Source organism: Vombatus ursinus, unplaced genomic scaffold (genome assembly GCF_900497805.2).
Source record: "Vombatus ursinus unplaced genomic scaffold, bare-nosed wombat genome assembly UNPS02014798.1, whole genome shotgun sequence".
NCBI lineage: Eukaryota > Metazoa > Chordata > Mammalia > Diprotodontia > Vombatidae > Vombatus > Vombatus ursinus.
This window is the reverse complement of record NW_020954576.1, coordinates 4,130,599-4,156,660: the sequence shown is the minus strand read 5'-3', so window position 1 is coordinate 4,156,660 and position 26,062 is coordinate 4,130,599. Positions and strand designations below refer to the sequence as shown.

At 40.1% G+C, this 26,062-nt stretch overlaps 2 protein-coding genes across 2 annotated transcripts in view; both read right to left on the bottom strand.

The window, feature by feature from the left end:
* Nucleotides 1-1,293: 1,293 nt before the first annotated feature.
* On the bottom strand, nucleotides 1,294-6,393 carry LOC114049606 (actin, alpha skeletal muscle). Its single transcript, XM_027870867.1, has 7 exons — nucleotides 6,307-6,393; nucleotides 4,834-4,974; nucleotides 3,732-4,056; nucleotides 2,736-2,897; nucleotides 2,185-2,376; nucleotides 1,804-1,985; nucleotides 1,294-1,582 (listed from the first exon to the last, which is right to left on the bottom strand). Exons 2-7 carry the CDS (start codon nucleotides 4,960-4,962, stop codon nucleotides 1,439-1,441), a joined length of 1,134 nt encoding a protein of 377 aa, XP_027726668.1. The 5' UTR covers nucleotides 4,963-4,974; nucleotides 6,307-6,393; the 3' UTR covers nucleotides 1,294-1,438.
* A 10,928-nt stretch (nucleotides 6,394-17,321) lies between these two features.
* Nucleotides 17,322-26,062, bottom strand: part of LOC114049502 (nuclear pore complex protein Nup133-like) — a 68,622-nt gene continuing 59,881 nt past the window's right edge. Inside the window, exons 24-26 of the mRNA XM_027870743.1 lie at nucleotides 22,004-22,068; nucleotides 20,275-20,363; nucleotides 17,322-17,608 (exon numbers count right to left, since the gene is read on the bottom strand). Coding sequence (XP_027726544.1) covers nucleotides 17,472-17,608; nucleotides 20,275-20,363; nucleotides 22,004-22,068 — 291 coding nt within the window. The 3' untranslated portion in view covers nucleotides 17,322-17,471. The remainder of the gene's footprint in view (nucleotides 17,609-20,274; nucleotides 20,364-22,003; nucleotides 22,069-26,062) is intronic.

The following is a 26,062-nucleotide window of genomic DNA, read 5'->3' as shown; positions in this document are numbered from 1 at the left end:
AATCAATCCCATTAGATAGATACTAAAGGAATTATTAGTCACGTTTTACAGATCTTTTTTAACTGAGGCTCAATGAAGTTAAATAACTTGCCTATGGTTGCATACCTAGTAAGTGTTAGAGGTGAGAATTGAGGGCAGATCTTCTTGGCTACAGCACTCAAGCCACCATCCCAAGCTTCTACTATCCAATTTCTTTCTCAAGAAGAATTTCCTTTACAGCATACCCGAGAAATGGTCATTCAGCTTCTGCTAGAAGACCTTTTGTGAGAAGGATCCCACTTTCTCATGCAATAGCCCATTCCACTTTGAGGTGTCTTTAATTGTGTTTGGAAGTTTTTCTTTACTTTCAGCCAATCAAGTAACCAATAAGCAATTACTAAGTATTTTCTATATGCCAGCACTGTGCTAAACACTCAAGATACAAGGAAAAAGCAAAAACGGTCTCTGCCTCTAAGGAGCATGTACATTCTAACTGGATTCAGTTACACTGAATCTAAATCTGTCTCTAAGCAACTCCTACCTATAGTTCCTAGGGTTGCCCTCTAGGGCCAATCTCCCCCCCCCCCCATATTGCAGCCCTCAGAAACCTAAGGTAGCTACTGTGTCATCTTGTCTCTAAGTCTTTTCTAAGATAAACATCCCTAATTTCTTCAACAGATTCTTGGAGAAGTGGTCTTTAGTCCCCTCACCATCTTGGACAACCTTCTTAGAAGAATTCCAGCTTGTCACTCTTAAAACTGGGCTTGATGTGACCTGAGCAGAGTGGGTACAATGGGAAAATTATAACCTTCCTCCTTCTTTAAACTGGTCAGTGGTGTGGGAGAAAGAATGTGGAATGTGGAATTAGGAGACCTTGTTTACAATCCTGGTTTATTATGATAATTCCTTAATTATGTGTATATGTCTATGGGCAAATCATTTAACCACTCTGAGCTGAGCTCAGTTTCCTAATTTGTAGAACGGGAATAATGATACCAATATTACCTACATGTCATGTTTATTTTGAGGAAACTGCTTTGAAAACCTTATAGACCTAATAACTGGGCATGATTATTTAATAGTGTGAAATTTGTTACAGTAAACAAATGAGGTGGGGTGTCCTGTTCAAATAAAGTGAAAGGATGTTATTCCCTTCTCCCCAACACTCCCCCCCAAGTAAATAAAATTACAAGATTTATGGGACTTGACAGAATGACTGAATTTAATGCTTCTTGAAGTTTTCCATTTCTGCAGGGTTTTGTTTTAAAAATAACAAAACAAGGTAAAATAAATTAATTTATGTACACTTTACAAATGTTGTGTCAATTGGGGGTTTGCAGCAACAATAATAGAAATGTTAATGCCATAGTTATTTGGTTGTTGCAAGAGCTCAACCACCTACAACTTAACAACATCCGTCATCCTGAGAATGGTGAGTACAAAGATGTTGTAAACATGTTTAGAAGCATTTGCGGTGGACAATGGAGGGTCCAGCTTCATCATACTCTTGTTTGGTGATCCACATCTGTTGGAAGGTGGACAGTGAGGCCAGGATGGAACCACCGATCCAGACAGAGTATTTCCTCTCAGGAGGGGCAATGATCTAGAAGAGAAAGGTACCATTCACAACGATCAGACAAAATAAGAAAAGAATGGGGGGGGCATCCTAAGGTGGGAGGAAGAAGTTATGTAGATGAGAATTCCTGAACTCCAAGGGTTTCTCCTTGTCTTAGATGAGAATCATTGCTCAGTGAATTTGGAGATTTAAAAATTAACTAAGAATGATGAAGTCTCCACTAGCCCTTGCTCCCTTTAGGTTCCTACCTTGATCTTCATTGTGCTGGGGGCCAGGGCTGTGATTTCTTTCTGCATACGGTCAGCAATACCAGGGTACATGGTGGTACCACCAGACATGACATTGTTGGCATACAGGTCCTTCCTGATGTCAATATCACACTTCATGATACTGTTGTAGGTGGTCTCATGAATACCAGCAGATTCCATACCTTGGAACCAAAGGAAAGACAAGGGAAAAAGGAAGAGAAGTGGGGGTAGGAAAGGGAGGAGAAGGAAAGCAGAAAGAAAATTTTAAAAAGAAGAAACAAACATAAACAAATCAAAGTGAGCCATTTGGCTCAATGGACTTCTCATGAATTAGATTATAGACAAAGTGGACCGTGAAAGAGCCCCAGAGCAGCTTCTTACCAATAAAGGAAGGCTGGAAGAGCGTCTCCGGGCAACGGAAACGCTCATTGCCAATAGTGATGACCTGACCATCGGGCAGCTCGTAGCTTTTTTCCAGGGAGGAGGAGGAAGCAGCAGTGGCCATCTCATTCTCGAAGTCCAGGGCCACGTAGCACAACTTCTCCTTGATATCTCTCACGATCTCACGCTCAGCTGTCAAGTGGAGGGAAAAAATACTGATGGATTAGCTGGAGAAAGTGGAATATGGAAAGGCACAAATGCACCCCCTTGAGAACACTCACAAACCCATCTACACATCCTATTTGCCTAAGAACCCCGAACCACTGGAGGCTACATATATGCGTGGGGGTGAGGACTCGCTCCTGGTTAGGCAAGGTTGAAACCTTTGAGATGTTCGTCCTTTCTTGTTTTTAGGGGTGGAGGGGCTCTCGGGAGGTGGTGGCAGTTAAGAACAAGTCCTGTGGGTACCTCCAAGGGCCTGGCTGACTCCCATAACTTATTCCCCGTCCCGATCTCCCTCCCGTTGGCTTCAGGTATCTACAGCTGCTTACCAGTAGTCACGAAGGAGTAACCACGCTCAGTGAGGATCTTCATTAGGTAGTCAGTGAGGTCCCGACCGGCCAAATCCAAACGCATGATGGCGTGGGGCAGCGCATAACCTTCATAAATGGGTACGTTGTGTGTGACACCATCGCCAGAGTCCAGCACAATACCTAGCATAGGGGGAAGAAGACAGATTGAAGAGGATTTGACAGACCTGAGTAAAAAAAGGCATGAAATTACTACGCGCTCACGCACACGCACGCACATGCACGCACACACCCCAAATGCCGCAGAGAAATGGAAAGCTGCAGTAACATTCTCCTTCATATCAGAGCTCAGAGGATTTGCCTCAGGCACTGCGAGGGGGGAGGTGGGAGGTGGGGGAAGCTGCTACGTAATAGGGAAGGATGTGTTCCTAAGTAGGCCAGTAATGCTCTGAAATTTGGTATGGATTTGATAACTTCTTTAGGGGTGAAGGTAGTTGCCCGGTAGTATTCTGGATCTATGAAGCCACTTGAGGTGCCATTTTGCTAAACACACACACACACACACACACACACACACACACACACACACACACACACACACGTGCGCGCGCGCGCAAACACTGAAAGGCGGAGCATATAGTCTGAGGGTTTTAAAAGGTGCATGCACCTAGCGCCCTTGCTGATCTGACTAGCCTGGGAGGTGGGGAGCGAGTTGTGGAGAGGTGGAGTGAGAGAACTGTAAAAACAAGCAAAGGGAGAGGGAGAGGGGAGTAGCAACTGGTTGATAGATAGTAGTTCCAGTGCTGAGAGTCTGGAGGTGCTGTGAATGTGGGCCAGGATGTGTTTCTTTGTAAAAGCAAGTTCCTGTCTGGGAGGAATGCAAGTGGGAGGGAGTGAGGATAGCTAGTGTGTGTAGTAGAGTGAGACCAGAGGCAGAGGGCGGTAGGCCCTGTCTGTCTAAGTGTCTTCCTGGCCCGGTCCATGCCTATGTCAGGCCGGGATGGATCGACCTCTTACCGGTGGTACGGCCGGAGGCATAGAGGGACAGCACAGCCTGGATGGCCACATACATGGCGGGGACGTTGAAGGTCTCAAACATGATCTGGGTCATCTTCTCGCGGTTAGCCTTGGGGTTGAGGGGGGCCTCAGTGAGCAGAGTGGGGTGCTCCTCGGGGGCCACTCGGAGCTCGTTGTAGAAGGTGTGATGCCAGATCTTTTCCATGTCATCCCAGTTAGTGATGATACCGTGCTCGATGGGATACTTTAGGGTCAGGATACCTCTTTTGCTCTGAGCCTCGTCGCCTACGTAGGAATCTTTCTGACCCATACCCACCATGACGCCCTGAGGTACGGCAACGAAAAAAGAGAAGAAAAGGGGGAAAAGCATTAGGCTCCAAAAAAGGAACTTTGAAGTGACGGCTATCTCGTGTTAAGGAAACTCCCACTAACTTTGAGCCATTTCTATCAAGCAGTCCTATAAAAGACCCTGAGGTTGAGCTGAGGGAGGTATAAAGAATTCACATTTACAGAGCACTTTAAGGTTTTACAAAGAGCTTTCCTCAATACCACCCCAGGAGGTATTTGGCACGAGTATAATTGCTCCCCCTCCCATTTTTCTTTTTGTTGTTGTTGCTGACTCGTTTCAGTAGTGTCCAACTCTTCGTGACCCCATTTGGGGTTTTCTTGCAAAAATACTGGAGTGATTTGCCATTTCCTTCTCCAGTTCATTTTATAGATGAGGAAATTGAGGCAAGCAAAGTTAAATGACTTGCCCAGGGTCACACAGCTAATAAGTGTCTAAGACCGAATTTTAACTCAGCTCTTCCCGACTTCAAAGTTGCCACTCTCCATCCACCGCGCCCCACCTCTCATTTTCCAGATGAGGAAACTACAGCTCAGAGATGTTGCTTGGCCAAATCACCAAGCTAGTCAGTGTCAGAGTCAGCATTTGAATCCACATCTCTTGATTTAAGTTCCTGAGCTATTTCCTCAGTATCTGTATCCTCACTGGCTGGATGCTAGCGCTTTGAGGAACATTCAGGGTTGGCGCCCCTTGCCCCGTGCGCCCCACCTACCTGCATTGGGGAAAAGGGAAAGGGTTTGGTGTACTAGGTCTCACCTGATGACGGGGGCGGCCCACGATGGAGGGGAACACTGCCCTGGGGGCATCATCTCCGGCAAAGCCGGCTTTCACCAGGCCAGAGCCATTGTCGCACACGAGGGCGGTGGTCTCGTCTTCGTCGCACATGGTGTCTGTTTTCTGCAAAGGGAGGCCCTATGTCAGTGCGCTATGTTGCCACCCGCTTCCCACCAGCTTCCCTGGTCCCTGGTCCCATGGATAGAAGCAGAGCTGGTACTATGGGTCCGCCAGCCATCCGGGAAGGTCAGGGAGACGTGCGATTCAAAAAGACCACTATGCTCCTCATAGGCACTCGCTCAGTAGTAGTATTCTGCGTCTTGCCCTCCAGTTAAGTGCACTTCAGCCGCACACTTTTAGCTGAATTACTTTGTTTCTTTCCAGCGTTAGGAGCCCAGAGGTGGGTAATTAATTGACCACACCGGGATTGGGCTGAAGGATCCAATAAAGAGGAGATTTGTGCCCATGACCCTTTTAAGACCTACGATCCAGGTTCAGTTCCAATCTTTCTCTCCCCGCCTCCCTGAATTATTGAAGTTGAGTTATTTCAGTCTGAAGATGTTATTAAAATACACATGGCCATATGCCCTTTTTTATACACAGGGAGAGAGGGAAGCTCAGATAGTTTAGGGACCTTTAACAATAGACGAGAATTCTATCACTGGTTCATAGATTCACAACAAGACGAGACCTTAGAGATAAACCATCTCAATCCCCTCAGGTGGGACATTCCCATCTGACTCATCTGACCCTAAGTACAGACGAGGGTTGGAGAGGGGAGCTGAATTCCCCCCCCTCCCCAAATCATCTTTCCAGGAAGCTCTCTGTTTAACTATGTTGCCTGAAGAATTTCCCCACCCGCGTTCTTCGCCAGCTGTCATTGTTCTAGCAGCTATAACTGAGTGGAGCTCCCTGTAAAATCTCAGTCTCTAAATCCGAAAGGCTTGGATGTAGAAATCACTGTGTCCTCTCACTGTTCCCCTAGGGGTGGGGAGTGAAGGTTGATGTCTCATTGAAGAAAACACCGTCCTTCTTTTTTCTCTAGCTCAGCTTCCTCGGTTTGGACCTGGAGCTTAGTTTAGGAGCGAGCTATCCTCTGCCTCCTAACTGTCGGTGGGACTTCAAGAGGTACTTCCTAGTCCTTGAGACGGCTAGATTCTTTTTCAACTAAATCTGGGATGGAAGGGAAAGCGGAAGCCCGAGGTAAAGTGGCGAAGTTGGGGAGTGGTCCCTCGGGAAGTTGTTGAAAGCCCGAGAAGCGGTGTAGGTAACGATGTGAGCAGCGCTGGGAAGAAGCAGTTCTGTGCGCTTGACCAGTGGGAGACAGTCGGGAGGGCGGTGCTGAGCTGGGCTGATCGTTGGCCTCTCCACTAGAAAGTGTTCCTACTTTCCCTCCTTCACACCCTGGCTCTCCTCCCCTTTCTTCCCTCCTTTCTCCCTCCTCCCCTTTCCTACCTGTGTGGGTGGCTACTGGTGCCTCTTAGCTCCGACTCGGGCCCCTGGGTATGCCGCGGGAGGCGCTTCTCTTGGAGTTGTTCGGTGTGGTGGGTTTGCAGCCCCCCGGGCAGGTTTTTATATAGCCCGCGGACTCTCCGCTCCCCGCCCCCGGACCAGACCCGCAGGAATGTCTCTACCCTTCTGTAGCCATATTTGGGTGTTGGGCACTAAGAGCCCCCTCCCCTTCTGTCCCTCGGCCTCGGCCCCCAACCCCCGAGCTCTGCCCAAAGAAGGAGAACCCTGGCCCTGGCCCAGGTAACACGGGCCAGGCCGTATAAGGAGTGTCTCCCCGGGCTTGCAACTCCTCCCCAATACGCCCCTCCAGCTGGTCAGGGGAGTTGGGGGCAGGAAAGAGGGTCAATTAGGAGGGAGGGGAAACAAGAGGGGTGCGCACGTGAGTACAGGAGTGTGCACGTATGTGCGCACTCGCGTGTATGTACTGGGGTGCTTCCCATCCCTGATCCCTAAATGTCTATGAACATAAAGCAGAAATTGAGAGGATGGGTTTGGTCGGGTTTAGGGATATCAGAGGAAATGTGAAGGGTGGGCCCCCGCCTTCGAGGTGCAACCCCTACTTTTGTTTCTTTTCACACCCCACCAAGCCTTACTGACTGACATCTCTTGGGAGCAGTGAGGAGGCGGTGTGTAAGTGTTGGGGCTATGAGGAGGGGAGGAACAACAGCTGCTGTCCCGGGATGCCTCCTGCGAGTTCACCCGCCTGAGAGCAACGGAACAAGGCCACTCCATTGGTTTTCCATCACCCCACCCCAAGGGGAGAAACAGGCAGTAACGTGCAGCTGTCCCGGAGAGAACAATTGACCAGAAGATCTGAGGAGACTCGGAGAGAAAACAAGGGGGCTCCCAGGGCCAGGGGCCAGGCAAAGCTCATACACTCCCAGAGCAGGGACCTAGTCCAGCAAGGAGCTGTCCTCCTCCCTCTGGCTACCAGAGTGGGGAAATTCCCTTCACTTCTAGTTTTCCCGTAGAGTTTAATGGTTATAACCCAAAGTCCTGGCACTGCCCCGACCCTAGGGACTCTACGGTGGGCAGCTGAGAGTTTATTCGGAGATGGCCTTGGGCTATTAAGTTAGTCTCACTACTCCGGGACAGGTGGGCTGGAAGTGTGAAGCAGGGAGTTTACTGGAGGGAAGAGGAAGGCAAGGATAAATGGTTAGGGAAACGCTACTAAGCAGAATCTCTGTTCCTCTGGCTCCCCTAATTAAAAGGGCGTACAGTTTCGTTCCAGCAGTTTGGTTTTTTGTTGTTGTTCGGGTTTTTTTTTTCCCCGCCACCCCAAAAGGCCATATAACATCAGCTTTATATATAGAGGATGATTCCCATCCCTGCGCAGCCAGGTCACTTGCCAGGATGCATTGGAGAGTTACCATAAACCTAGAGCCTGGAGCAATAGATTCTATTTATATCTCTGATACGTTAGAATCTATTTTTTTTTTAATTTTCTAAATGGATTTGAATTTACCTATGTCAAAGCAGAGGTCCAGTTTGAGGTCAGTCCAGTTTACAGGCACAGTTGGTGGTGACCGCCTCACTTTTCTTTTGATAATTAGAGCAACAGTAGTAGCCTGATTGAAGGAAGCAGATTTGAGTGTTTTATTTATTCTCAAGTTTCAGGGGCGATTGTCAGTGGTTTTTTGGGCAGTGGACAACCATTCTGGAATTATGTATTTTTCCAACAATAGTTAAGTTTCTGGTTCATTACTGAAATAGCAGCATTTCACATTTGTTGGAGATCAGCTACTAGAACAGGTGTGGCTTTTCTTAGGGATAGAAAAGCAAATGCTACACACACTCTTCTATTCAACAGCATCTATTCCTCTACATGGTCAAGGGCAAAAGAAATCAGCTTAAAATAGAGATGGGGAGCCCAAAGGAATAGTATTCTGAAGTTTCTGTGGTTTCATAGAATCTGCTATTTCTTCCACTTTTTCAAGGAGCTTTTCTCTTTCTTAAGCTTCCCAATTATTTAGTAGCGGCTAAATGGGTCAAGAGAATGAAGAAAGCTGCATTTCATTCTTAACTCTTTCCTATTCGATTCTATGGAAGGGAGATGGAAACATTCAGAAAAAGTAACCTGCCAGAAAAGTGGAATACACCTTTTTAAGGGAACGACTAATTTGGGTCCTTGGGGGACAGTAAGCAGTCTGCTTCCAAACAACAGCTAACTTCTTTTTTGTTTAAATTTCAGTGGGGAAGGGAAGACAAAAGGAGTTTTAAAAAGTCCAACTTAGAATAACACAACTTTAGCTATGTAGAAAGGTCTTCCTAACTGACAAAGCCCATTTACAGTCAGTTTCAAAAGTACATTAAGGTTGCTTATGAATAAAACATGCAAAAGTTAATGTAAACCAGCTACTAGAGACATAAGACATGCCAGGGATACTGAGAGGGAGAGAACATGCTATTCAGGGATTTTTTTCTGCCTTACAGGATTGAAGCTGGTTTAATTGGCTTTTAATTGAGCCTAGTAGGGGCTACACATAGTTCCATTACAGACCCACTAGATTCCCAGTAGTTTAAAGGGCAGGCTTGATGGGTATTTTGGGGTGTTGCTCATCCACAAATGTACAATTTTGTACATTTGTACAGTAGACTGGCACAGTAGACTGTCCCTTGGTGAGCTGGTACTCCCTGGATAACATTTGAGAACCCTCCATCAATAAAGGCCAACCATGTAGGGTATGCTTGACAGATTCTGTTTGGCAACCCCATGTCTTGGTGCTCCCCAACAGAGGCCCTTCTACTCCAACCTAGAAGCTCCTTACCCAACCCTCCCATCCCATCCTACTTTCCAGTCTTCTTCCCTCATACCCCCGTACCCCAGCCTGAATGTCTTTCTCTTTTCCTCCTTTTGTTTATCTATATACTTTTTTTAAGTTTGCTTTTTTATATATCTGTTATTTTCCAGAGACTCTCCTGTCCTTTCCACTCTCCCTAAATATAACTTTAAGACCCAGTTCATATTTTTCATATTTCCTTTACTAACTTTATTCTTTTTGTTCAATAACCAACTAAACATATTTGTGGAAACCCTGGACATTGTGCTGGGGCTAGAGGGAGGGGAGAGAGAAGAGATACTCCAAAATGACAGCTCACTCACTCTGTACTCTCATAGCAGTTCCATTTTGTAATAGAATATTTTTTAATGGCTCAGCTCAACAAATATGACACATTTGCATTGCATGAATACTTGCTGACAGTCTCCAGTTGTTTCATGTATGTTGAGTAATCCAAGGAGCTTATAAACTTAAGAACAGAGGCAAATAGTGCTATGCATACAGTACATCCTCAATAATTGTTGAAGAATAACAAGTTAGACTGGAGTTGAGTTATAGTTTTACCAGTGTTACCATGCCTGACAAGAAGAGTGAGAATTGGTAAAAACTAAGTCAGGATCTTTTTCTTACGTTTCATACAAACCAGATTAGTTTAGGTGTATGACAGCCAAGTGACTTGGGTTTTCCCTTTTCCTGTCTGGGAGCTCTCTTCACTCAGGCTGGCCCATCTGATCCCGTACAAGTCTTAAAATTTGATCAAATAGAACAGTATGATTTTCCTCTCCCTCTCTTTTCCATTGTGTTTTATTTCTGATTATCTTCCTTACAAAGACAAACAAAAAATTAAAAAGATTAATGCCTTTTAAAATTACTAGGATGGCTTTATAAAAAATAAAGCATCAGCGGTATAAAATCAGAATTATCTAATGGTTTGGGATGATGGAATCTGCATATGGCACCTGAAAATTAGAGGGATTTTTTAATACCCTTTTCAAAAGTGTATGTCAAGCACTTCAATTAAGACAATTAGTGTTTAACTGGAAGACTTTTTAAGTGACATATAGGAAAAGCTCTTTTTTCTTTACGTATCCTCAGGGATTAAAATGTCTAGGAATAGGCAGGTGGGGCTAAACCAATATTTTCACAGTGCTCAGTCATAACATAGACAAGGGTGTCAGATTTCAATAGGGTAGTGTTTGATCTCCATGGTAGGGTGGATTTTATCTTTGCTCAAATTATTGGAGAAACTGGAGGCATGTAAAGCACTCTTTCACTAATTTCAAGATGCAAACTAGCTGTGCTAGCTTAGTTCTAAAAAATAGCCCGATATTCATGGTAGACATGAATTCTTTAAGTACTGTATACTATGTTACAGATCCCAGGAGGGGAAAACATATCCAAATTTTAAACAAAAACTAGTTCAGCATGACCAAACTGTATGACAGTAAAAATCAAACATTTTCTATTGAGGAAATGAGTTTCACAGAAGTTTTTACCTTACTTCTAAAACCCTGCCCTAATCTTTAATACACCAATTGCTCAATCCAAGATCTCCATGACCTCTTAACCACCACTCTTCCGAGTCTTCATCCTTGTTCTTTGTGCTGAATTTACATTACTGCCCTACCATATTTTCCCTACTTATTGCCAGAGAAAGAAGTCTTGGACTGTGAGAGTATTAAAGAGCTCTCAAAGGCACAGAGTCCCAAAATGACCACCTTTGAAGTTAGCAAAGCATACTTTTTTATAGAAATATCTATCTGTAACTGGGCATTTACTAAACAGGATCACACTAAATGTTTATCATGATTTCTAAAAGTTATTCATACACCTGAGATTATTCCTATATGGGTATTCCTTTCCTACCCCCCACCAAGGCAATAGGGGTTAAGTGACTTGCCCAGGGTCACATAGCTAGTGAGCATCCTGTGTCCGAGGCCAGATTTGAACTCAGATCCTCCTGATTCCAAGGCTGGAGCTCTTTCCACTGTGCCATCCAGCTGCCCCTGAGTATTCCTTTTTAGCAGAAAGATATTCTATGGTGTTATTTTACAGAAAGCCATTATGTAAGAATGGGTACTCAATGTTTTATAACTGAATTTAAATATTTTACCAGCAATGTTTAACTTGGGTTAAGATATAATCAATCAACAAGCACTTATTAAATACTTACCATGTGCCAACATTGTGCTAAATGTTGGAGATAAGAAAAAAAAACTAAAGAAGATAGAAATGAAAGATAAATTTCTGATTTTGGAGCTGTGGAATAGAGAATTGGTATATCTATAATTTTCTAGGGATAAAATATAATCTTATTGACAAATATAATCTTATTGACCCAAGCAAATAATAAACTTTAAAAAACCACATTCATACAGTACCATTCTGATCCAATTTTTAGAAAGTGAATAAACATAATAATTATTCTAAATTCTAGTATTTAAATCTAACCTGATTTTTTAAAATATCACTTTTAAAAACTTATCATTGGACAAAGTGGTCAAAGGATAGTTCTCAAAAGAGTTGCAAACTATTAGCAACCATATGAAAGGATGCTCTGAATCACTAATAATAAGAGAAATACAAATCAAAAGAACTCTGAGTTTTCACCTCACAGCCTGCAAACTGACAAAAGTGATAAAAAAAAAATTGGAAGTCAGTTTTGGAAGGGCTGTGTTAGGCAGGCAAATTAATGCATTATTGATGGAACTCTGAATTAGTATTACCATTCTGGGGAATAAATTGTAATTATGCAAATATAATGTCTATACTCTTTGATTTAGAGATTCCAGTGCTAGGCACATACTCCAAGGAGATCAATGAAAAGTCTAAATATACCAAGACACAGCATCACTTTTTAAAGTAGTAAAGAATTGGAAACAAAGTAGATGCCCATCAATTGAGAAATGACTGGGCAAATTGTGGCACATGAATGTAATAGAATTATTTTTGTGCTGTAAGAAAGGAAGAACATGATTAATAAAGAGAAGCATGGAAAGACTTCTATGAACTGATGCAAGTGAAGTAAACAGAGCTAGGGGAAAAATGTACACAATGGCAAAAAACAAAAACAAAAACCTACCAATATAACTGAAAAGACCTACCACAAAATAACAGATTAATGATGCAAAATAATAGCCTGAGTTTGAGCCCAAAGGAAACAAATGAGAAGATGCCTCCTCTTGCTCCTTGGCAGAAGTGAGAGTCTATTAGTGTGGAACATTGCATACAACAGATGTTTTTCAAAGTGTTGATTGGTTTTGCTGAATTTTTTTCTTTGTTATATGGGATGGTTCTCTGGGGTAAAGATATAGAAGGAAATGTAGATGATATAAAAAAAAAGATATCAATAAAAATCATAAAAGACCAGAAGGGAATATTTGTAAGTTAAAAAATTATCATTGATAATCGAGCCATCAACACAGACCTCTTATTTATCAGCCAATGACTTCTTGATTACTAAACTCTATTACCCTTCATCATTTCTTGCAGTGCAGTCCACCACCTTGATTTATGGTCCTTAGCTTCCAGGATACTGTTCTTCCTGGTTCTGTTTGTCCTCCCCTCAGTCTCCTTCACTAGTTCATTTTCTCTCCACTGCTCCCCAAAAGTGGGTGTCCCCCAAGACTCTGCCCTCTCTTCTCCACATTCCCACCTGCTCTAGTACCTTCAGTGATCATTACCTTTCTGCAGATAAGTCCCAGATCAAGTATGACAGATTTCTTCTCAGAGTTCAAGTTTCACAGTTATTTTGTACTTCACATACCCCAAAAGTGAACTCAACATCTTACTCCATTATTTGTGCTTCTCCTGGCTTCCTTAACTATGCAGTCAGATTCAAAATCTTTGTCACTCTTCTCTCTTCCTTCTCCCTCCTTGACTAGTCTATTGAGCAGGAAAGTGACATGGCCAGATCCATGCTTCAGGAATTTAGGTCCTGAATTAGGGTGACAGCCATGTGAGCAGAGAGAAAGGTACAAATGTGAGAAATGTGGAGGTAGACCCGGAAAGTGACTGGATGTGTGGCATAAGGGAGGGTGAAGATTCAAGGATGATACTAATATTTCAAATGGTGCTGCCCTCAGCAAAAATAGGAAAAGTTTAGAACAGTGATGGGGGGAGGGATGGAAACAGAGGCAAGATGAATTTGCTTTTGGATATGTTGAATTTGAGATGGTGATGGGGCATCTAGTTCAAAAGACATTTGATGTGGGATTAGAAATCAGAAGAAAGATTAAGACTGGGTACACATAACTGAGATTCATTTATATAGAGATAAAGACTGAACCCATACAAGATGGTGTCACCATCTTGTGGTCCAGGGCAGGGTCTTGGGGGTACACCACACTCAGGGGTCAGGATACAGATGAGGATTCAGCAAAGGAGACTGAAGAGTGGTCAAGTTAGATGGAAAGGATCATCCAATCCATAAACGTTTATTAAGTACCTACTATGTGCCAGGTGCTGTGTTAATTATTGGGTTTACAAAAAGAGACAAAAGACAGTCCCTCCCCTCAAAGGGCTCACAATCTAATAAGGGAAACAACATGTGACTATGTACAAACAAGCTACATAAAGAATAAATAGGAAATAATTAAGAGGGAAGGCACTAGAATTAATGAGGGATTGAGAAAAGCTTTCTGTAAAATAACTGGATAGTAGTTGAGACTTAAAGGAAGCCAGGAAGTCAGATGAAGATAAGGAAGGACAGCATTCCAGGCACTGGGTGACAGAGAAAATGCCTAGAGTAGAGATGGAGTGTCTTGTTCATGTAACGGCCAAGAGGCCAGTGTCACTGGATCAAAGAATTATGTGGAGAGGAACAAGATTTAAGAGGACTGGAAAGGTAGGAGGTGATCAGGTCATGAAAACCTTTAATGCCAGAGGATTTGGGGTTTGTTCCTAAAGGCAATGGGGGGCCAATGGAGTTTGAGTCAGATGGAGACACAGTTGGGCCTTCAGTTTAGGAAAATCACTTTAGTGGTTGAATGGAGAATGGATTGGAGTGGGGAGTCTTGAGATGGTATGGTCTTCTATGGTAACATGGAAGGAAGTGAGTAGGATTTAGGGGGAAAGATTTCTAATCCCACATCAAAAGTCGTTTTGGACATGTTTAGTTTAAGATGTCTATTGGATATCTAGTTTGAGATTTCTGAGAAATAGTTGGAGATGAGACTGAGTTACAGCAGAGGGGTTTGGACTAGATAGGCAGATGTAAGAATTGTCAGCACAGAGATGGTAATTAAATCCATGGGAGCTGACGAGATCGCCAAGTGAAGTGGTAAAAAGGAAGAAGAGAAGAAGGCCTGGGCAACACCTACAGTAACAGGGTATGATCTGGACGAGGATCTAGCAAAGGATCTGACCACCGAGAAGTGGTCAGACAAGTAGAAGAACCAGGAGGGAGTGGTGTCCTCAAAACCTAGAGAAGATATTATCAAGGAGAAGAGGATAATCAACAGTGTCAAAAACTTCAGGGAGGTCAAGGAGAATGAGGACTGTGAAAAGGCCATTGGATTTAGCACCTAAGAGATCACTGGTAAGCGTGGAGAGAGCAGTTTCAGTGAAGTAAGGTCAGCAGCCAGTTAAAAAGAATGAGAGAAAGTGGAGGCACCAATTGTAGATAGCTTTTTTCAGTTTAGCTACAAAAGACGAAAGAAATATAGGACAACAGTTAGCAGGGATGGAACCATCAGGTAGAGGAGAGAAAACCCAAATTCCTTCTCCTGGCCTCATAATGCAGCCTTTTCCCATACTACTTTACTTAACTTATTCTACATTACAAACTATACTACTGGTTGTTTTCCAGTCTTGCCCTTTCAAGTTTCTTCATATATACATAAGAGCTCTATTTCATGCCTGGAATCACATTCTCTACAATTCTGTTTTTTGAAATCTTTCTTTCAGTTCTAATTCAAGTCCCATATCCTCCATGGTCTACCTCAATTGCTTTGCTGAAAGTAATCTCTCCCCTCAAATTTTCTTACAGCATTTTGTCTGGTCCGCTCTTCTGGCTTATCACATTCGACCTTGCATTATATTTATTTGTGTAAATGTCTTGTCCCCCTATTAAACTGTAGGCCCCTTGAGGGCAGGGACTGTGCTATTTTTCATCTTTGTATCTCCATTACCTGGCACATTGCCTTGCACAGGGGAGTTGTTTAACCAAGGCTGAATTGAATTCTGTCATTCTTTTGAGAATATCTTGATAATCCTATTGCTTAGGAACAGTTTAAATGGTTTTCCATATAAGAAATCAACAAGCATTACTAAATATAAAGACTGACTCTAACTTTTCTTTGAGTACCAAGAGATACTACTAATTGGGTTTTTGCTGGCATAATTATGGGTGGTTTGTTGTGAATTCCTTTGACACAGAGGTTTTTAACTTTTTTTTTTGGATCGTGGATCCCTCTGGCAGTCTAGTGAAGCCTATGGACACCTTCTCAGAATAATGTTTTCAAATAAATAAAATACATAAAAGATTCTAAAATAAATCAATTGAAATAGTTATTTAAAATTAAAAAAAAATTTCATGGACCCCAGGTTAAGAATCCCTGCTCTAACAAGATTTTTTTTTGGGGGGGGGGGAAGGGGGGACTGGACTACTAGACTGGGTTTCTAATTTTATTAGTGTATGGATCTCAAGTGATGAAACTCCCTCTATCAATGCAGACAACTGTTTTGCAACTTAGTCTTACAGAGTCATGGGGATGGGGGTGGTATTGAGTGGCAGAATTAAGTACTAACATAATAACTAATTTACAGTCAGAAATTCAATGTACATATTAACACTGAACAGTTGACAATCTGCATTCTCTTTTCTCCAAATTGTTGCGATCCCTCTATTCTCAACCCCCACACTTTAACTATGCTTAATTTGAGGAGCTCTAATATATGCCACATTCTCATTTACAGGTTCTAAACATGGAACTAGAAGAATTAAATGGAGGGATAACTCTCTAGGTGGCTAATGCATTTCTTTCCTTTGTTAGCCAGCACAACATTAGCCTATTTTTCTAAACACATTCCATCTTTTAATATATAAGCTTCTATATACCGACAGAGGTGAAGAGAAGGAAAGACAGCTGTATTTTACAGAACTAAGAACCAATCTCTCCTCAACTAATTTAACTTATGACCTTTTCAGCTGTTGGATCAAGTTGTTTTAGCAGGCATCCCGCCAGAGAACCACAAAGTATGGATATGGTAACAACTCCCTATCCAATCTCTAGCTGTTAAGCCATCTGTTAGACAAAGACTGTTTGATGACATTAGTCAGAATAAAGCAGTTCTTTAACTACTACCTTCATCTTCTAGATTAAATTAAATTGTATCAGAGAAGGAAAACCAAGATCAATGATTAACCATCATTCTGGGCTAATTTGTGAACAATTTCATATTCAGTGTAAAGAATAAAGTTGCATTAGATCTAGGGTAGACCCCATACTAAAAATGCAGTTTTTGAGTTTACGGGCTTTGGTTTTGGTTACTCTTTTACTAAACAGAATTATATTTAAGTTGATTATCCATCACAAGTTTAATGAAGACCCATTTAAATGTTTCTTAATTTGAACTATTAGATGAAAAAGTTTGAAATTATTTCAGTTTTGCCACCAATCTTCTATAAACTAGGTCTCCCTTTGTCCCCTTGAATAAAAAAAAAAAGAATTAAAAATTCTGTAAGATTTTTACATCTCTGGATGTTTTATCCTTAAAAGCATATGCCAGATGCCCCAGATTGTCTTTAGGGTGTACTACAAGAGAATTTTAGAGTGAGAAGAAGTCTAGACTAACCCCTCATTTTAGAAATAAGGAAACCCAGAGTCAGGATATGAACCTGAGTTTTCCTGACTCACAATCTGGTGTTTGAAAAATTAATATTAAAAACAAAGATGAACAACTATGACAACCAAACAATATTAAATGGTATTTCTGGGATCAAGAGAGATTTTTTTAGAGTGAAAAAGGAAACAAATACTGCAGGAATGGAAGACCAAAATTCCATAAAGGCATAAAGATTTTATGTCAGTTTCCAAACAGAGTACAAAAGCAACAACACACGATTTAGTCATAAACTTTTTTTTTTCCTTTTTCCTTTTTGGTAAGGCAATCAGGGTTAAGTGACTTGCCCAGAGTCACACTAAGTGTCTGAAGCCGGATTTGAACTCAGGTCCTCCTGACTCCAATGCCAGAGGCTCCATCCACTGTGCCCTCTAGCTGCCCCTAGTCATAAACTTTTAAACATTTTCAATATGAGATCAAAATGCTCCAAATTTATACACTGATACAATTCATTAAAAACAGTTAACGCTTTTGAAAAAGAAATCACATTTGCCCCTGGACATAATGTTCGTAATTCGCTTTCAAAACAAATTCAAAGTAAGGATTGCTCTTTAAGCTTCCAAGTTCTTCTGCTTGTAATAAGTCTTTCACCTCTGGTAAATATTCACTAAGCTGAATACCTGTAAACATAAAAATATATTAATAACTCCATAAAACTTGTCTACTCAAGAAACCTGGCTGAATGCAGAAACATCTATGCTTCCATTTCAAATGATGTCATTCTTCTGAATTTGAGAAATGTCCTATTCTAATTGTTTCATTTAAAAAGGCACTTAAGCAATTCTAACAACATAATATCATTAAACAGAAATTTTACGGGACTGAATTAACTGCTTGGATTAGTTTAAATATCCACCATTAAAATTCTATTCCAATGCTTCACTAATGAGGTGGAAGTCACGGGTTTTTGAAGTAAATGTCAGTGGAGTGCAAGCACTAAGGTGGAAAGGCTTTATGTATGTATCGAGCAACAGACTTCAGTCCAGCAATGGTGCATCTTCACCCAAAGACCAAGCTGGTTAACTATGGAATGGTTAACCACCATTAACAGTGAACATTAGGTGCTGGATTATCTGGCCACAGTATCTCAAGTAGACTGAAAAAAAAAGGGGGGGGGGGGGGGGGGGGGGGGGGGGAGAGAGAGAGACAGAGAGAGAGAGAGAGAGAGAGAGAGAGGGACAGTGAGTGAGTGAGTGAGTGAGTGAGTGAGTGAGTGTGTGTGTGTGTGTGTGTGTGTGTGGTGTAAGATACACTGGTAGAGATTATACCAACAGAGATGAAATGACAAAACTCTTTAAAATGCTAAACTATAAATTACATATGAAATCCATGCTATGGTTCTGAAATACTAATTTTTCATTTTCACCCTTACTTTATGCTTTCAGTTAACACAAAAACTGTTACAACTAAGAATTATTTTTAAAGTTATTTCCAAAAAAAAAACCTGCTCTATTCTTTATTTCATTTGAGGGGGGATACTTAAATTAAAAGAGACTTGTCATTTTGAAATTTTGGCCATATATAGGATTGATTTCATAAGGTATTACAATTTTAAGGTTAAAAACCACACAGTTTTAAGGAATCATTTTGTTGTGTTGTCCACTAAAAAAAACTTGGCTGAATTGTTTAGCCAAATCAAAATGAGGTATTTTGCTAGTATAAAAATGACAAAAGTCCAAATAATAATTTTTAAAAAGAGTCCATTAATGATTATAATACAAAAACGCATATGTGGGGACAAGTTCATTTCCAAAAAATAATTTCAAAAATAAGTATGTGCATTTTCTTCATTTAATAAATAAGATCTATTAGCCAAATTTCAGGTTCATAAAAACAAGTTACTTAAGATACCAGACTGAAGTTCTCAAAATCAGGGACTGTATATTATTCTTAAGGCTCTTTTATAAGCAGTACATGTTTTGGGTTTACTCATTTTAAGAGAATAAATTTTTAACAATTTGATAATTTAACACTTCCAGTAAAGACTTAGTATTCTTAACTTCCTATGAATAAAACGATGTTAATCATATTTGTGAAGTTATCATATTAATTTGTAAAGGGGTAGTTTTGAGAAAAAAAAATGTAAATAATGGTAAGCTTTCTTGTTAGAATATATATTTTAACCCTAACATAGGGTCACTGTAGTTAGAACTGGAAGGGATCTCAGAGGTCTCCAGTCCAAGCCCCTCATTGATTTAATGTTGCTAGGTTTTTTCCTGCAGAATTAAAGGCATATTTTGCAAAGGGAAAACTGTATAAGCAATTTAGACAGAGTTCTTAAATACCTGAGTAGAAAGGTGACAAATAAATTCATGATATGCTCACACCTAAAGATACCAAATGTCAAACTCAAGTATCTAGGCTGTAGCCATGAGGATGGCAGTGCGGAGCAGAAAGTGGTAAAGATTTGGTGTCTCAGACTGAATTTTGATTCTGCCTCTCATTACTCACTGTGATGTTGGCCAAGTGACTTGTACTCCCTGTACCTCAGGCTTCTATGAGTGAGAGGTTTGAAGATGATGGCTTCTAAGGTCCCTTCTACCTCTAAATTTATGATCCTATGATCTCAGCTTATTGATACAACAAAAGTACATGGGTTTCTAATGTTATCTTCCCTTATTGCCAAATCTTGAAATCTATGTTTTATAAAGTAGGTACATTCTAGTCTTCCATTTATGGATAGTAGTACACTTGGGGCTCCAGAAAACTGGGGAGCTGATGCCAGCTCTGCAACTTAAAAGAACACGAGGCATCAAATCTTTCCCAGGGACTGGTAGGTACTAAGGAGTTTAGTCCAAATGTTCCCTCTAATAAAGAGACAAATGTGAAGAATTAATTTCTGAAACAGATTGATAAAGAACCCATTCAATTCTAGTCTCCCCACCACTATTTGTAGAGAGAAGGCCTATCATTTATCTTGCCCCTGACAAATGTCATATACCCTTGTATCTTAGCAGATAAAAAAATTTTTAAGTGCCCCACAAACTACCCTTCCTCTGTTTAATTAATTCTGACTTTGAGATTAATGACATATAATTTAAATTATTTAAACTACAGTTTAACCACTTAATAAGGAATTAAACTTATTTCTCTATATAGCTGCTAAAAGCTGTTTAAAAGAACTGATGGCAAAATTATAATTCCTAATTCAACATTTACTCATTCATTCAACAAATATTTGTTAAGCAATGAAAATGTACATGGCACTATGCTAACACTGGGGAAAATATGAAGAAAAATAAGAGTTCCTGCCCTCAAAAAACTTATAACAGAACTAATCACTTACCGTCTTTTAAAAGTTTCTCCAAAATTTTCACAAATATACTGTCTTTAGATACTTCAATTGGATCATCTTTACCATCTGAACTGGACCAACTACAGAACAAAAAAATCAGCATAAGGTTTGAAATTTACTAATTAAAACCTTATAGATGACTAAAAATATGGTGTCTTGTGGAAGGGAGGGGGTAGGGCAAAGATTATGTATCAGTTATTGTCCTTTCTTGAAGAGGATCAAAATGAATCACGACACTAGAGTCAAGGTACAGTGTGTGTCTGATTGGGGCTGATCAGACCAATATGAGCTTGGAATGCTCTACCCCAGGTCAGGCACAAATAATCCATGTGAAGATTCGGGGTGGATTCTCTACATCTGCACATCTTGAGTTTCTTTTGAGCTACTTCAATTCTGCTTTGCTCAGAGCACAGCATTTTCTCTGATGAGGGCATGCCATGCTGGGCGGTCCTGCGCCAGTGCGTCCCATGTCACAGAAGATTATGTATCTAAGACTGATTAAAGATTTTGGAATGTAAGAGACGCATACCCTAAAATTTTCCATAATGCATCCTGAACTTACCTAGATATTTGGCCAGAGCTGGACATGCTATACAAATATTTAACCAGAAAATCATACTTTAAAAATACCACTTAAGTAATCTGCCCAACGAAATGCTGAAGCCAACAGCAAAATGAGTTTTGCAACCTAAAGCATGATTTCCCAAAGAACAGGCAACAGCCAGAATGCATTAACACATATGTTTTTTAAAAAGTCAAGTAAAAATGGGCACTGTTCCTTGAACCTAAACAGGGTTAAACATATGAAACTGGGAAAATTTTTGTTTGAAAGCACCTAAACATAAACCACAGGCAAGTAAATCTACATGGTTAGCTGCAATCCTATATTCCATAACATACTATATCTTCAATTAAAACAATGATTTTAAAAAAAAAAGAAAGAAACCAAGATGAATAACTTTGTATGAGTGGGGTGGAGCACAGAATTAAGTGAGAAGGCTTGCTGGATGTTTTTGATGATGGCTTCTGTGACCAAATTAACAACAATTTTAACTATCTGGGAGTGCTCAGAGGAGGGAGGAGGTGACTAAATAAAAATAGCTCTATTCCCTCCAATAAAGAAAACGGTGAGCAAGGGAAAAGTTTTTAGTTGTCAGGCCAGGACATCTTTAAAATTCCTCTCTAAGAAAGCGACCCATGCCCACAACAGACTGTCTTTAATCCTTCTCACGCGTCAAGTTTTAAAAGAATCACTGACATAGATGGAAATTAAGAATACCTAGGAAGACGGCAGATACATAAAAAGGAGAGGCTTGAAAATTTGGATACTACATCCTCAAGCCTAAGAATTTTTAATCAAAATGAAACTGGTACCTCTGACCTTAGCTTTGTGAAATGGAAAAAAAAATCAATTTCTACATCCCACTCCCCCACCCCAGCTAATGTAGAAAAATTGCTCTGCATTCTGGATTTCTATGAATTCTAAATGCTAACAGACTTATATCCTTGAAATGTTCCATTTTTGCCCTTAAAAAAAAAAATCAAGGATCACATTGCTTCTTTCCAAAACCAGGTCTTAAAGTCCTTACAGGTTTGCTCTTTGTTTTGTTTTTTAAATGGGCAAGGATGTTCAACTACAAATGACATAAGGAAAAATACACCAACAAATTCTAATGAGTGACCCAAATGGACTTAAATACATTGTGCTGTTAGGTCTTACTTGTCTCTTTGAAGAGCTTTGCAAAGGATTTCAAGTTTGAGGTCATTTATATTTATGTCTTCCTCCTTTATAAAAGAAAAAAAGTGATTAAATCCTTATTTCAAAAGAATTATAAAGATCACTTGTTTCTCTATAAAACTTCATACCACATTCAGACTCAAGGCATGTCAGCTTACAATTATGTACTCTTATTCTATTTTGGTTACTTGGCGATAAGAGATAATTATACTTCTTGTTCAATGGTGGAATATAATTACAGTAGAGCCCCACTGCTATGCCCAGGTAGAGGTTTATGTTAACTGCATGCAAGAAGAAAAAAATTACAAAATCACATGTGATGAGGGTAGAAAGACTGTACAACTCCTAATATAAATTCATTTTTTGAACAAAGAAAAATCATTAACATAAATCCAAAGACAGTCTGTTATTTTTCTCTGCCTTTTTAAATTATTATGAATCATTTCTTTAGTTTTGTAGCTTTAAAAATACATATTTACACATTAGAAATTAATGCTTTATGTTAAATATTTTCCTGTTCTCTCTTTAAAACATGATTAATGCTTGGAAAGAATAACAATGACCTATTAGGTCACTAAGAGAACCTTATGTGAACTTATTTACCACTATGATAACATGAGAACAGTAGGAACCTTAGGAAACAAGGAGTTTAACCTAAAATTGGATCTTGAAAAGTCATACATAACTAGTGATTAAAATTTGTTCAATCCACTTCATATACTCAGAGCCAAGTTTCAGAAAAAATAAATATAATCAAGAATTATCACCCAAAACTTTGTAAGAAATGCTAAAGTCCTGCTTCTGTGGGGAACAACTGGAAAAGATAAATTACTAAAATTGATAAAGTTCATATCCAACTAATCAGGTACAAAACTAAAGAAATAATTCATGTTCCTTAAGACAAATTAAAAACCAATAGCTAACAGTCTTTGAGTCCGTACTACTTTCAAGTGGTGGAACCAGACACCGAATGTAATGGCTATCTATAACTTACAGAGAGATAAAGAAAACCAAATATATAGGTTCTTATTTTATCATCCAAAAAAATCTTCGGACAATCATTCAGGAACTTCTGGATTTATTTATTTATAACATAACTGAAAGAGGTCACTGCATTTTTCTTTAAAGGGAGCTGAATGCTGGGTTCACCATTACTGAAGGTATTTAAACAGAGGTGGAGTGACTGAGTTCCATACATACCTCAAACTCACTATGTCCACAACAGAACTCTTTCTTTTGCTCCTCAAACCTACTCCTCTTCCAAACTTCCCTACTACTGTCAAGGACACCATCAAACATCTAATCACCCAAGTTTGCCACCTCAGTATTATCCCTGACTCTTCACTTTCACTCACCCATATAGCCAGGTAAGTCCACCAAATCTTGTCATTTCTCCTCTCTGTTCACATCACATAGCTCCTTCCCTAGTTCAGGCCCTCACCACTTTTCAGCTGGGTTACTGCAACAGCTTCCAATTTGTTCTCCTTGCCTTAAGCCTTCCTCTACTCCAATTCATCCACCACAAAGCCACCCAGGTGATTGTCTTAATACATAAGTCTGGATCATGCCAGTGGTGGTGTTCCTGCTCAAACACCACCAGTAGCTCCCCGCTGCCCCAAGCTTAAACACTCTTCTTTTTGACATTAAAATTTTTTCATTATCTGCCTCATCCCTACCTTTCCAATCTTAGATTTTATTCTCATCCTCCCAGTTGGTGTACTTACTGTTCTGGACCTATGACCCTCCATCTCCCATCTCCATGACTTTGTGATGGCTGTTCCCTGTGCCTGTGTCCCTCCTACCTGTATTTCTGGGAATCCCTGGTTTCCTATAAGACACAGCTCAAGAGCTATCTTCTACAGAAAGCCTTTCCTGGTCCCTCTTTCTTTCCCCCACCTTCTAGCTGCTTATACATTTCTCTCTCTCAAAACTATTTTGTATTAATTTTGTATATCTTCTGTATGTGACACATATGTACACATCGTCTCTCCCATCAGAATGTAAACTCCATAAAGACATGGATTGTTTCACACTTGTCTTTGTATCCCAAGAACTTAAAGTGATTGGCACACAGTAACCACTTAATAAATGTTTATTTATTGACTGATTCATATGTGTCTAACAATGGCTGTAGCCGCAAACCAAAATTACCATCAAATGGCCTACCAAGAAAAACAGCATTTTTTTTAGTCACACATTTACCCTTGCAACCACACCCATACAGGATCCCAAATGCTTGCTAGTACTGTCATCTTTGAATAACAACTATTATTTAATCCTTCCAGCTGCAAACGTGAACCTTTTGGGTAACATTTAAAAATTATTTTGAAAAAGACAGACTAACTTGTCACCACACATTCAGGTCTGAGTGAGCCACTGAGTCTCTCTGCCACTTAGTTTAAGATGAAGGATTAAACTAGGTCATCTTTAAAATTTCTTTCAGCTATGGGAGTTCATGATTCTATGATCTGTACCTCTGAAAGTTCATTTATACATGATTTTCTGAAACTATTTAAAATGTCAGATCAGAGTATATTTTGAAATGAAAAAACAGTACAAATTGGTTCTCCAAAGTTTTAGAATTAAAAACATCAAGTATGCCATCAAGTATAGAATTCCGTATCAGGGCATTCAAAGGACAATGTGTTTCCAGAACACAATACAGCACACAATATACCCCAGAAATATGCTGATAGAGGACACAGAAGTGCCAAGTTACCCTGAAAGCACTTCAGTGACAGACACAGAAGGAACGGTCAAAGTGACTCTGTGCCATAAAAGGGTCCTGGGGACTCTCCTTGTTTACTGACAGAGGTGTGGTCTTTCCCCTCACTGTCATGATAATATGTATGCTTCCAAAACTGTATGGATAAGCCTCGTTAACCAACAGAACAAAGAAACTCAAAGCAACCCCATAATACATTTCAGAACAAAACAAGCTTATCTTAATTCCTTTTGTATTCTTAAAATAAAGGAAACTAGCATCTAAATGTGTCTAAGAATAAAAGTGGCAAAACTGGTATCCTCAGTGCTATAGATACCTTATAATATAGAAAGGATTCAAGGGAAAAGTACTGTTTGTAAAAGCTGTTAAACATTAAAGATCATGCACTGTCACATACTAGCAACTGTTTCAAATCATAAAACAATTAAAAATTACTGTATTTTGGAAGTTAAGCATCAATATAAATAGACTTTATACTATTTTTACTGCTGCTTATTCACTATCCTCTAACCTCCAATCCCTGACTCCTTTATCCTAGCTCCAATCGTATCTTGCCAAACCCCAAACTTGGATTACTCTCACCACCAAATACTTCCTCCACTTCTACTCCTATGGTGCTGAAGCTGGAGGAAATCATGAAACTGCTGACTGGGTTCCCTATAAATTTTAAATCTGATTTCCACTGGGCCCTCACTGAAGTAAAACAATCTTTTTATATCACTTTAGTTGATTTTTTTAAAGAAAATTATAGACACACTTTTTTTTTTGCCAATCAGCAAAAATACACCTTTTCTCCCTCCCATCCTCATCCCCCTCCCCCAACTGAGAATGAAAGAAAAACAAAACCTCTACTACATACATGAATACTCAAGCATAACAAATTTCTACACTGGGTACATCCACAAAATATATATGTCTCATTATACACTCTGAGCCCTTCATATCCCCATCAGGAGGCGGACAGCATGTTTCATCATTAGTCCTCTAGAATTGTGGTTAGTCATTATACTGATCAGAGTTCACATGTCTTTCAAAGTTGTCTTTTCCATATTGTTGATTTTGCAGAAATTGTTCTGCTTCTGTTCACTTTGCTCTGCATCAGTTAATATTAAGTCTCCTTAGGTTTCTCTGAAACCCTCCTGTTTCTTAGAGCACAACAGTATTCCATCACATCTGTTATGTCATAATTTGCTCAGCTTTTCCTCATTAATGGGCATCCCCTTAAATTCTCATTCTTTGCTATCTTAAAAAGAACTATAAATATTTTTGCATATTCTTAGATGGTTTTGCTTAATCTATCACTTAATGTATCCTCC